This window comes from Tinamus guttatus, unplaced genomic scaffold (genome assembly GCF_059628265.1).
Source record: "Tinamus guttatus ecotype Peru unplaced genomic scaffold, ASM5962826v1 Tinamus_guttatus_pri_ptg000048l, whole genome shotgun sequence".
Classification (NCBI taxonomy): domain Eukaryota; kingdom Metazoa; phylum Chordata; class Aves; order Tinamiformes; family Tinamidae; genus Tinamus; species Tinamus guttatus.
The window spans coordinates 12,375,210-12,387,435 of NW_028288582.1; the positions used below are offsets into that span (position 1 = coordinate 12,375,210).

At 43.3% G+C, this 12,226-nt stretch overlaps 1 protein-coding gene across 2 annotated transcripts in view; it reads left to right on the plus strand.

The window, feature by feature from the left end:
- ITPK1 (inositol-tetrakisphosphate 1-kinase) overlaps positions 1-12,226 on the plus strand; it is a 461,734-nt gene that overhangs the window by 401,217 nt on the left and 48,291 nt on the right. For both annotated transcript variants that reach the window (XM_088539707.1, XM_088539706.1), the window contains one exon: positions 4,452-4,569. In XM_088539707.1, coding sequence (XP_088395833.1) covers positions 4,563-4,569 — 7 coding nt within the window. In that variant the 5' untranslated portion in view covers positions 4,452-4,562. The remainder of the gene's footprint in view (positions 1-4,451; positions 4,570-12,226) is intronic.

A 12,226-nucleotide genomic window follows, 5' to 3' on the forward strand; every position in this document is an offset into this window, starting at 1 on the left:
TTGCAATAGATACGATATCAACATTCTGTTAAAATATTTATAAAAGTATGTGTATTTTAGCTACCTCTTGATAGAACGATGAACAGCTCCACTCTTATATACATATATGTTTCTTAAAAAAAAAACACCCCACCAAATTTCTTTTTTAATCATGGGGCTTTATCCAGAGTTGTTTAATAGGGAACATGAAATGCTCGGTCCCTCTTTGATTTCAGGTTTCATTGCTGGCCTCCTGCCAGCAGCAGGGCTGGTACAGAGCATTACTGCATGCCAAGTCTGGAATACAAACAAAAGAGGATCTGCTTAAAAAGTCCTTGTTTTTTCTTGTTTGCTTTTGTTATGTCAAAGATTAGAAAGGGGAAAACATGGACATTGTCTGGGTCAAGCTGCACTGCAGCCCAGGGACAGAGCCCTTTCAAAATATTGCTGGGAAGCCTAAATATCCTGCAGATTGTTGCCTGAGTTGCTCAAGCCTGCTACAGTCTTCGGTAAATCCAAGGTTGTTTTTCTGGGGTGACCAGAGATAAGTTGAACATTGAAAGTTGAAAGTTTTTATTTTAAAGCTATCTGTTGGCTTCACTGTTCCTGTTTTTCGTCTGCATCTGCTCTGTTTCTCAAGGTTGTGGTGGTACCAGCTCATGGGCCGTCACACACCCCCTTTGTGGTTGTCAGTAGGTCTGCATTCCTCATAGGGGAGCCACTCTGTGCTGCAGGAAGACCTCTGCTACCTGGGCAATGCCAGGACTATTTCCAGCCTCTTGAGTGATCTCCTTGAGATTATATTCAGTAAAACATGTCTGAATGAGCAGCAGTTTCCAGTAAAGAATGGATGTATACATGGTACCAGAGTTACACCTATGAATCTGGCAAAAGTATTTTTTCCTGTCGTAATTTCTTGTTGTGGGAATTCATTATTAGTAGTTAATATTATTAATTAGGATGGTTTTGCTATCTTTCGAGTACTTTTCTGTGCATAGATATTGAAGCCTTTCTTTTATATGCTCTGGTGAGGTAGTGGGGTGAGGTGCAGAGGACTGAGAAACCTTGGCAATGTCCAAGCCCAAGAGGACTGGGGCATTTGTCTTGGATATCCCTCTGCAACTTGGTGGTCCTGCGTTTGAAATGCAGCCTGAGTTGTGCGTGATGGAAATACACAGTACTATGGGGATAGCTGCAGAGTTGTAAGGGCTTCAGTGCATTTTGATGCATGTGTCTTAAGCAGTGTTGCTCCTTAGGGCTTACCGCTGTCTGCTCATGTCGACATGGCCTGTGAAAGTACATGGGCCTCGCTCTGAACCGAGGGACTCTGCCTCAAAGGGGAGGCCTTTTCTGGATTCAGTTAAGATCGGGAGTTTGTAGCTAATCCGCAGCAGATTAGCTCCAGAATGCCTTTATTTCTGCTCCCAGGCCTTTCCTGTGCTCAGATGATGCAGGTCTTCACTGATGCTCTGTGCTGACAGTCTGAGTTTTCCCATCCCTGTGCCCTTTGACTGTCTGAGTGCCTGAGCCTGTAAAAGAAGGATAGCTGGAGAATGGGAGCTGAAATGAGCTCGGTGCCAGGAAATTTGCTGTTCTCTTTATTAAGAAGCTTGTGTTCAGGCTGCTGTGTGTGTTTGATGGGGTTATCTACTTGCACTCCGTGAGGTTCTTTTCAACACTAGACTATTCGCTTGAAGTTCTCCAGACTCTAAAAGTTTCTAGAAAACAGCCTCCACCTTTGTGGGCATTGGTGTTTTATCTGCTTGCCTTGGAGTTCACTGTAGTCTCCTTAAGGCAGCTGGAAGAGAAGTCAGTCACTCAGAAGTCATCTTAGATACTTGCTTCTGTTGAAGTATTACCTGATGTAAAATGTCTTCAGGATCGTTTTGTCCCTCTTCCACTTCATCATTCTAAGCTGTGTCAAGCTTAGGGCTTAAATTATTTTATTTTTAACAGTTTAGAGTTATTATCCTTGTAAATAAAGCAAGTCTCTTAAAGAAAGCACAAAAAGGCAAGGCCCCCTCTGGAAATACCTAGAGTAACATGAACCAGCATAACACGTGGCTCACACAAGTGCACAGAGAAGTGAGGAATGGTCATTAATGCTGAGCTGAGTATCAGGAAGCTTTGGGAAGGATAAGGGACTAGAGGAGAGGGAAAGACCATCCACCCCTTGGAGGCTGGTGTGTGTGCAAGCACTAATGTGAAGGAGAAGGAGGCAAAGGCAGGACAAATTACAGGACAACTGAACGCCTGGGGGGACAGGGAGGATGTGCACAGTAGGCACAGGGAGCTGGAACTCTCCGTGGAACCAGAGGCCGCTCAAGGCAGGGGGAGTGACCACGGCGTGGCAGGAAGAGCAGGGATGTGCCTCAGAGGGACCTGGGGTGTTTGCTGCCAGGCCTGCCCCGGGCTCACGGTGCAGCACCGCCTGCTTGCACGGCTCCACACCGCAGTACTGCGGAGCTCTTCGCTGTCTTCCATACATTTAATCATCCCCCCAGAATGCTGGTGAGGTTGCACAATGTGCTAGCAACCTGAGGAGGCAGAAGAGCTGTCTTGTGCTGTGGATATGTCGAGAGACTCTGACTTTTATGATCAGCAAGTCCAAGCTAGCACCCTAATCACTGCAACATCCCGATGCTGTAAGATGTCTTCTGGCTGTCGTGTGAACACGACATGTGGAGAGAAACACGGGTGTATTTGCTTACGATGCCTGAGGTAACAAGTTACTCAGTCCTTAAAAGCAGATAAATCTCTTCATTATTGGAGAGCTGACCAAGTGCCTTGTACCTTCCGCTGGCAGTGCCTGGTTTCATAGGTAACTGTTCTCTCTGCTGGAAACTCTGGATGTGCTGGGAGCTCTGGACTAATGAATAACCCCCTCTGTACGTTCTGGGTGTTAATGACTTGAAACGAACCCCTCTGCTCCCATGGCCAGGAGGAGCTTTTTGTCCAAGGTCACTGCCTGCAAGGGCGAGACCCAGCTGCTGGATCTGGCAGTCCCAACGACTGGCTCTGGAAAAGGCCCCGTCCCTTCTTTTTCCCAGGCAGCAGCCCAGATATGCAGGTGCTCAGGTCATTTGCTCTATGTGTTCTGCAGGGATTATTGTATATGACAGGAACACATGGTGCCACTGAACTGTGTGCCATGGCCCTGTGAAGGAGAGCCACTTGTGTGTGGTGAGTGAGGCAGTGGCTCCACCAAACCTCATGCTGGATCCTCTTGGTCTCAGAAGAATAATCCCTTCTCAGCAAGCCATCCATTCAGGCTTGAGTCAGCAGCAAGCAACAACTTGCCACTGCTTTAAAATGAAACAAACCAGAAAACCCAACCCACGCCGCCAGTCAGTGCTTGCAGCAAAGTCACTTGCTGGCAAGAAGTTTCTCCTTTTTTTTTTACCTTCAGCTCAGTATCTTGCCAAGTGCATCTGTAAGGACCACCTAATCACATGCCTGAGTATTTTGTGGAGTTTGAGTCATTCACTGATGCAGCCAGCACAAGGAAATAGGGCTTAATGAAGGTAGTCACTTGCAGAAGCATTTACCATGCATTTGCACAAATGCTTTTGAAGAAATGAGTGGAAATGCAGAGATAGTTTGGGGAAGTTACGTTAAACAAAGGCAGAATTTGACTTTGGAAATGTTTGTCTGACTTCGGGAGGGTAAGATGGGTGCTTGTTCAGCCCACTGATTTTATGGGGAGAGGATGGGGTGGGGATGTAGGAATGGAACCGAAGTTATCTTGCTGTATCTGGCAGCTCTGCCTATATGTTCATGGCCAAGATGACCTCAGGGAGTGGGGAACTGAGTCCCCAGAATGAAGATCCATAAGGATATTTCTTTTTTCTTGTAACTAAATGAGGAGAATATGAGCTTAGGGAGGTAGCAAAATGGATGTTTGCAAAACTCCAGGAGGACCCGCTGAAGCAGCAGTCCTTGCAGCTCTGCCAAACCATTTCCAGCCCTTATCGTCCAGCTCTTAGCACTGTGTTCAGCACAGTTAGAGGACAGTAATAATAACAACGTTAAAGAACCCAGATTTAATTCTGAGCTCTGCTCAGCCAGTTTTGATGTTCATGTGCAGTAATTCAATGCAATTGCAAGGCTGACCCCGAGATAGCAGTATGTCATCTTTCTTCTCCTAATTGCTTTTCTCAGCTGCTCACAGCTGTTATTGTGGCACTTTGCCACGGGCTCCTTAGAGACGATGTGGTTGCAGCACAGGTTTCCCTGCTCGTGGTGTGTCCACGGGAGCAATTTGCCATCCCGAAACTGTTAGCTGTCCTGTTTGTGTTTAATCCAAACGTCCATGTCCAGGCTGTCGGTGTGACTGCATTGCTGGTGTCTCTCTCTTGGCCTTCTCTTGAAGAGAAACTGGAGATTGTTTAGAGTATACAAGTCAGTATTTTCCACACACTGCAGCCAACCTAATGCCTTTTTTTTTTTTTGACTTCATGTTTGTTCTTCAGGAATACATCGATGCTCATCCTGAAACCATTATCCTGGACCCTCTTCCAGCTATTCGGACACTCCTGGACCGCTCCAAGTCCTATGAGCTGATTCGGCAAATAGAGGCCTACATGCAAGGTAGGCCGGTCCCCGGCTCTCCCCGGCGGCCTCCTCTTGTTGTGACCTCTGAGGAAAGAGGCAGCTGTTCCCGGGGACTGGGCACATCGTTGTCATTAGCGGCTTTGAGTCCCTCGTGTTCTGTCTCTCCATGGGAGCCCAAAGACTGAAGCTTTCCTATGCCACAGGGTTGTCCTCTGGAATCCAGTGCTCTTGTTTTTTTAGAGTTATAGAAAGGAGGTTGGGATCTGGTTCAAATATGATGTGGGCTTAATGGGGAGCAGATTTATTACAGTGAGCAGACCCCAACATTTGTCTGGAAAACATATTTTGTGTGTGCTTGTAAATTGATACAATTGTACAAACTTAACAGATTGTTACGGGAATCCTGAAGCCTGAGTTGGGGGAGATTTATGGAAAAAATAAAAATCCCTCCTGGAAAGGACTAAAAGGCATGAAAGTGTGGATGTAGCTAGGATGTTTCAGAAATACTGGAATCCTTTTGCTGTAGCTAATTGCTAGAGAGAAAATAAAGGTGCTTCTGGCGTTGGCTCTTTACCTGATGCAGACTGTTTAACTGGCAGCAGTGGAGTTGTACACCAATATTTGGAAGGACTCCTTTGGGGCTGAATGGTTCTAGTATCTAACCTTTCACTAAGTTAGGGTCTTTAGTTCCCTTCCCACTGCCCTTCTTGTTGTCCTGATCTGATGTCAGTAGCTTCTGTGCTGATCTAGACACTTCAATATTCTTATGAAGTGAAAGGTTTTTTTCTCTTGCTTACTTTTAAACAAAAGGAGAGAGAGACTGCTAATGCTTGGTATTCATACTCTTGTTTTTGTACATCTTTTCACTGATAGTATGTAATGACAGCTAGTATTCAGCAAGTAAAGCACAGCTGTTTCTTGAAATATTTCTTTTGAGATTAAATCTAGAATAGCTCCTGAAGTAACAATACTATGCTTTTTGACTATATTTCCAGGAAAATGCTTTTCTGAACTATGTTTTAGTGTGTTGGTGGTGCTGTTACCATTATGATGGTGTTATACTTGTCTTTATTGGCGAAGGAGCTTGTCGATTTGTATTTTTTAGCTCTGGATTTATAGGCCTACTGCCTGGCCCCAAAGCTGTGTCTTTAGGAGCCTCTCAAATACCTAAAAACAAAAATAAGACAAGTAATTTGCAACACCTCTCCCTTATATATGGAATCTCTTTAGGAGAAAATGTTCAGCTGGTTTTAAAGGATTTTGTTTTGGAATGGCTCTGGCGTGAGGGGGTGAGAAGTTCTGAGCAAAACCTGGGCTCTGCAGAAGTGCTTGTTTTTGTGTTCTGACAGTGGAAAGAGTCACAATTTTTTTTGCTATTGATACTAGTATTGTCTCTATGGGAACGATATGCTCACGAGAGTGTACGGTTTTTGCAAGTAATTTGTCTTGCACGCTTTTCAGCCTCTTTGGTCAAACCAATGAGAAAAAGAAGTCCTTAAGGAAGGGAAAAAATAGGTTTGCATTCAGTTAAATCTGACACTTTGAAGAGAAGCTGTTGATAAAATTGAGGAATTAAGGAGGGGAAAGTAGTTTTCACTGACTATGGCAGTTAGATGGTCATATCCCCCTCTCTAGCTACTTCTCAGCTTATTTCTATCTCATCATCAAAAATACCATGAGATAAACGTTGAATTTAGCTTTTATATTTAGCAGGGAAAATCTCAAGAGAGCAGAATAATTGGCTAACTTGTTGGCCTGACCTAAGTAGATCAGTTTCTGTATTCCTGCACGTAATGATTTGCAGTGAGAAATTCAGGAGACCAAAAAGGGAGATCCCTATGGACAGCATGATGCGGTTTGTTTGTTTTGTTTTGTCTTCTCTCCTTGTTTTCACCTGCCAAAATGGGTATTCTGCTTTGCTACTGTCTTGTGAAACCCCCAAAGTCATAAGCACTTAGGAAACTCAAGCAAGAAGTAATACATGTCTAAATAGAATGAGGAATGAGGTATTAAGAGCTTCCTTTTTTGTTGCTTTTGTTTGTTTGTTTTGGTTGCTGTTGTTCTGGATTTTCAAAATGGAAGTCACTACCAAGAGCAGTAATCCTTAGCTGCAATAGATAGCCTGTTTTTTCACAAGATACAGATTTGATGTGGTGGGTTCAGTTTGGTGCAAGAGGTTATCTGTTCCAAGGCAGTGTCTTGAACTTGAGAGGATTGAGTATTTGCGTGAGGGTATTTAAAGAAGAATTGTATGCTTGGGAAAAATCTTTAAAATGACAATTCAGTGTCTCACTTAGAGGCCTGTTTTAATGTAGGTGATCATTACCTCTATGTTTGAATTATGGTTTAGAATAAATCCAAGTGTAGCATAGTCTGCCTTTCAGTTTACATTTCATTTCACTTATTCACTTTACATTTCATTTCAACTCTGCAGCTCTTAGAGGGACTGCAGAGCTGGCCATTTGCCTTGGTTTGGCTGAGGGAACAGGCACCGCTCCCCAGGGCGAGCGGCGCTGCCGCCTCCTGCGTGGCGGGGAGGATCCGGTGCGGCCGAGCTGGCTGCGGCACCAACACAAAGCAGTCTGATTTTCAAAGTAGTTATCATCTAGGTGTCCAAATCAGTGCCTCACCTGTCCCTTCAGCAGGGAAATCTCTGTATTTCCTGGGAAAGGAGTTCCCATCTGAAGCATCTAAAACTGGGTATCATATTGAAAGGATGTTCTGTATGGAGTCCAGGGACTAAAAGGTAACACTTCGATCTAGCAGCAGAGGAGTGGGTGGGAAAGATGCCTTGTGGCCACTTGTTGTCTCTGCTGCCACAGTCTGTGGCCACTGAAGGTACCAAGCTGGAGGAGAACTACACAGAAACAGGCAAGAGTTGTACATGTAATTTGGGGCAAAACAGGGAAATGAACTTTCCAGGTCCTAAACTGGCACTATGATCACACCCCATGGCCTGCAGGCAACTAGCAGTTGTTGTGTGAATTGTATTTTTTTTTCCAGATTCCAGTCTTACAAGGAAATGGAGGTCCCATCCAAGAATTTTAGCAAGAGATATGTTAGCATTGATTTTAGTGGATTATTTTTCTGGAAGAAATAGTCTGATCTGGGCTTCGACTTCCTCTTTCCTGTTGTCTGTTATTTTAAGGGCAAGCTCTAAAAGCACTGGTCATTCAGAACCCTTCACTTCTGGGTCTTTTTCAAAAGAATTTAAAAAATAGTTTGCATTCCCAGCTTGTGTCCTGCATAGCTGGCAGCTCTCTCTGAAATAAATCTCTAAAGTTTTCTTGGCTTAGCAGTGAGTTCTCTCAGCAGTTGTGCTGCTGTGTTTACTTATCTGTGAAGAATGGCTTCTGATATCAAAATGCTCTAGATTGGATACTCTTAATATTCAGGGAAAGCTTGGGAATGTGAATTAATGGAAATTTCATTTTTAACGGGATTTTGTGGCTGGAGCCATCTCAGCTGTTTTCAAGCTTTGACCTCTTGGAAAATAACTAAATTTTCTGATGCCATGTTCAAAAGCTGTGATCTTACAGCTGCAGAACTGGAAGATCTGACTTTTTAAATATGCCTAATATAACAGTAGGTAATCACTGCAACTATGCTTGTGGGTCTAGCCTTTTTTTGCATTGCATTTTTGTTTAAAGGTTGGAAGTTTTTAAAATTCCCTACATGTCTTACAAGTAATAATCTAAACTGAAAGAATTAAAACCAGAACCGACATAAACATTATTCACTAGTTACTCTATTTAGTATTTGCGTGTATGTCAGCTTCCTTTTCTGTTTCAAGTGACTAACAGGTTTCTTGGATAGTTAAGTTCTGCAGACCCTAAACTTCATTTCTTTAGTTGCTTGCATGTGGATTATTTCTCATTATTTCAATACCTTCTTGTTCTCAGATTCTTTAGTAATTCCTGTAGAAAATTCAGACTTGAAACTAAATAGAGTTCCCCTAGAAGACAAGTTTCTTGTGTGAACTAAGTTATAACTTCTGAATTTCCCTCTCAAGTCTTTGAAGTACAGGAACTATTCCCTGAGGATAGGCGAGATAATATAAAACCATTTAGCTATGATATTTTCATCCCAGTATGTAACTGAAACTGTTTATGTTTGATTGTTTACTATATTATAAGATGGTACTCTGTTGTGTGCTGCTTTCTGATTTTCAGGAATATCGTGGAATGAAGCAAAGCACCATTATTTTTTTTTCTCTGAATCTTAATTGGATGCTTTCTTCCTTTCTTGCTCGTAATTAAAGAAATACTGCTTGAACAGCTGCCTCTGTCCCCTGTGACCAGCAGTGAGCAGCTCAGCGAGGTGCAGTGTGTAAGGCACTCGAGTTGGGGCTCCCTGCTAAGCACCAGCTCTAACTTGCTGCATGACCTCAGGTACAGCAGGTCAGCCCTGTGCATCTTCCCCTTCCTGATGCTTCTCTGCTTGTCTTTTCCCTTTAGATGTCATATTTTTCAGGCTGGGAACCCCTTCCTCAAGTATTCATACACGTACTCTGATACAGCACGCTTCTGACGTCAAGCACGTTCCTAGGTGTTGTTTTAATAGGCACTGTAGATCTACTGTGGAGCAGAAAACTGAGTATCTGCAATTAGCTGCCAAAGTAGATAGCCTTATTTTTGGTTTTGGTTTTGGAATATGGAACACACATATTTCTGGAGTACTGCAGGCTCAGGGCTTGTCAAAAATAGGCAACCCAGTTAGAGTGCCTGAAAATAGCTTTAGATTTATAACTTTACGCATTCCCCTTTTGAAACTATGGTCGGTCATTACTATCTGGCCTACTTTTCTCAGAAATTTTGGTCAGAGGGGAAGGTGAAGACTGCAGCTCAACTTTGGGCTCATTTTATCTGTGTTTGAAGCTCCTAATAAGGTAAAAAGAAAATTCATTTTTAATTTAAGGACTCTAGATCATCTTCCCCTGAGGATCACTTGTTAATGCAGGAACACATCCCTGAAGCATCTGAGTGAGAAGCCCGATAGTTAGTGCAAATACCCCTTCAAGCATTTGGATATGAAAGTCTCCCTTGCTGCTTGAGCATCCTCTTTCCACCAAGAACGCATGTAAGCAGACATCCCATTAACTCGCTGCAAGTGGGGTGTATGTTCACTCACTGCATTTTAATTTCTGCCTCAGTACTAGTGTAGACGCGTGGGTGGAAGAAACTGGAGTAAAATGAATATTGCGTGTGGCTGCACGGGCTTTGTCCCAAGAACCTCAGCAAGGAGCAGCCTTGTGTGTGACAGTACCTCGTGCCATGGCTGTCAGCAGTTTGGTGCATCGTAGCCCCGCTGGGTCAGGCTGGAAGGACTAAGGGACTTCTGACCCAAGGAGATGTCACCTGCCATGTTTCTCAAAAAAGCTCATTCATTCGCATGGGAGGGGGTTGACAGAGAGATGTGGCCATCTTGGTATTATAACAAATGAGCTCTGGCTTGAAACGTAAAGTGAACAGCTGCTGCCAAGTGGCTAAAACTATCCTGAAGGAGGGAGCCAGCAAAGAATCAGGAATGGCACAGAGGGAACCCAGAATCTCCTTTCCTGTACAATTGCACAGCGTGGTCTTGTAAGGTAGTTTAAAAGGAAGCCCTGAAGTTAAAATACTGAAAATCAGGTGTGAATATACTCATTACTTAGTTTTCATTACTTTGAGCTGCCAGCTTTATCCCAGAGCAGGGAGAAACCAGGCAGCTGGGAACCAGTGTGGGACTTGTTCACCGTTCCTGCTCGCCACGTTTCACGGCCCGGAGTGGGGTTTGCTGGGCAAGGCACGTCAGCTGGGTAATGAGCAAGCATTATTCAGTAGGTCGACACAGACACAAAGCCTGGGTACTGAAATAAAACTGAAAGCATTTCTACTGTTTGACTTCTAGTGTGCTAACCAGAACTCTTTGAACTAATGAACTATCAGCATCTTCTGTTCCAACAGTCTTGATGGTTACTGAACTTTCAAAATAAGCTTCCTTGTAAGGTTTCGATGTTAGTTCTGGATGAGCTTGGGCTTTGTCTTTCAATTTGCATGCTTTTCTGGACAGATACATGGAATCTACTTCCTACTTTCAATCTCTTTTCCTTATCAGCATCTACAAAGAAAGAAGCTTGGAGCCTTTTATCCATTGGATTCACAGTAGTGTTGGAAACATGGGTTTTACATTTGTGCACATCATTTCAAAACATTTGCACACTTGAAAGAGCTGAGAACATGCATGCACGCTGAGAACATGATAGCAATTCAAGCAAGTGTTTCTGTTGAATTTTGTGTTTGGATGGAGCTGGAGAAAGAGTGACTCAGTGGGATTTTGGGTGTAAAATTAAAATACTGTGCTCTGCTTCATGGGGTGTTCTCAAGGCATCTCCAGTTTGGCTTTTAAGGCCAGAGTATTGAATAATTCTTGAAGGTAATTCTCTCTTTAGAGGAAAGGAGGAGCAGAGATTCCTCTTCTCATGAAGAACTCAGCTTTGAATAAGCTGAGCGTTATTTTGATCATCTTGACCTGAAATTTCCCTGGCTGGTATCCAGCTAGATACTTTTCCCAATATTTGACAGAAAAAGTAAAAAGAAGCAACAGATGGTAAATTTCGCTGTAGAAGTCGATTGGCAATACTTGTTGCAGAAGGACCCTTTCTTGTTGATGGAGGACAGGAAAGGAGCCTTTCTTCACATTGTGTAAGACAACAGGTTGAGAGAAAAGTTTTGAAAAAACAGCGTCTTTCATCTGAGTTAGATGCCAGGACCCAGCTGGTAGCACATTCTTGAAGTTCCAGTGTAGTGTGTTCATGTTACTTTTGCTGATGAAGCAGCAATTTGTTGTAAGATGTCATATAATAGTGTAGTCTGGCTAAGAAAAATTATATCCATCCAATTGTCCCAGACAAGGATGTGGCTGATATGTAAAACCTCCAGTTAGATTTTCAACTCTCCTAATGAGGAGTATAGCATGACTTTAGGACTTTGTCAAATTAGGTTGGGGTCAGCTGACAGCTTGAGAGATCCTTAAAGAGAATGCCTTTGCTTACCATCTAAAAGCAGAATCAGCTGCTTTTTCATTTATTTATTGGCTTTGTGCGACTGTTATGGTATCTGAGTGTATCAGCAAAGAAAATAATGGGTGCTTGAGTGCCTTTTTGTTCCTTTATTTCAGTCTCATGGATTTTCCTTGTAGCTTTCTGTAGAGGAAGTAGAAGACGTTGCAGGTGGTTGATGGGAAGGACTTGAGATAATCTGAATTTATTGTGTAGTTTATTACTAAGTGGAACCAACTCTATGGTTTCCCTTTCTAGACAAGGTTATGAATAAAATGTCACCACCATTTGCTACAGCTCAAAGCTTTTATCTTTCTTCCTGTTTAGGGCACCTTTCGTACAGTAATGATTTAAAAATGCTGATTTTTTCCTTTTTTTGTTTTTGTTTTCAAATTTGTAAATCCTGGATACAGGGGAAAATTAAGAGGTATCTGTCCATGCATAGCCATGCATGGCTGTATGGAGGCAGACCTCTTCTGGAATGCCAGTAGCCACAGTTAGTTTGGGTCCCCATACTGCTTGTGGCTGAGGGAAACTGAGCACTGATTCCACAGGGCACAGCGTTGACTGGTGAAGGTGGAAGGAGGCTTCACTGAGGACAAAGCCTGCTAGTGCTACGGGCTAGTGCCATGTTGCATCCTGTTTGATGGGCAA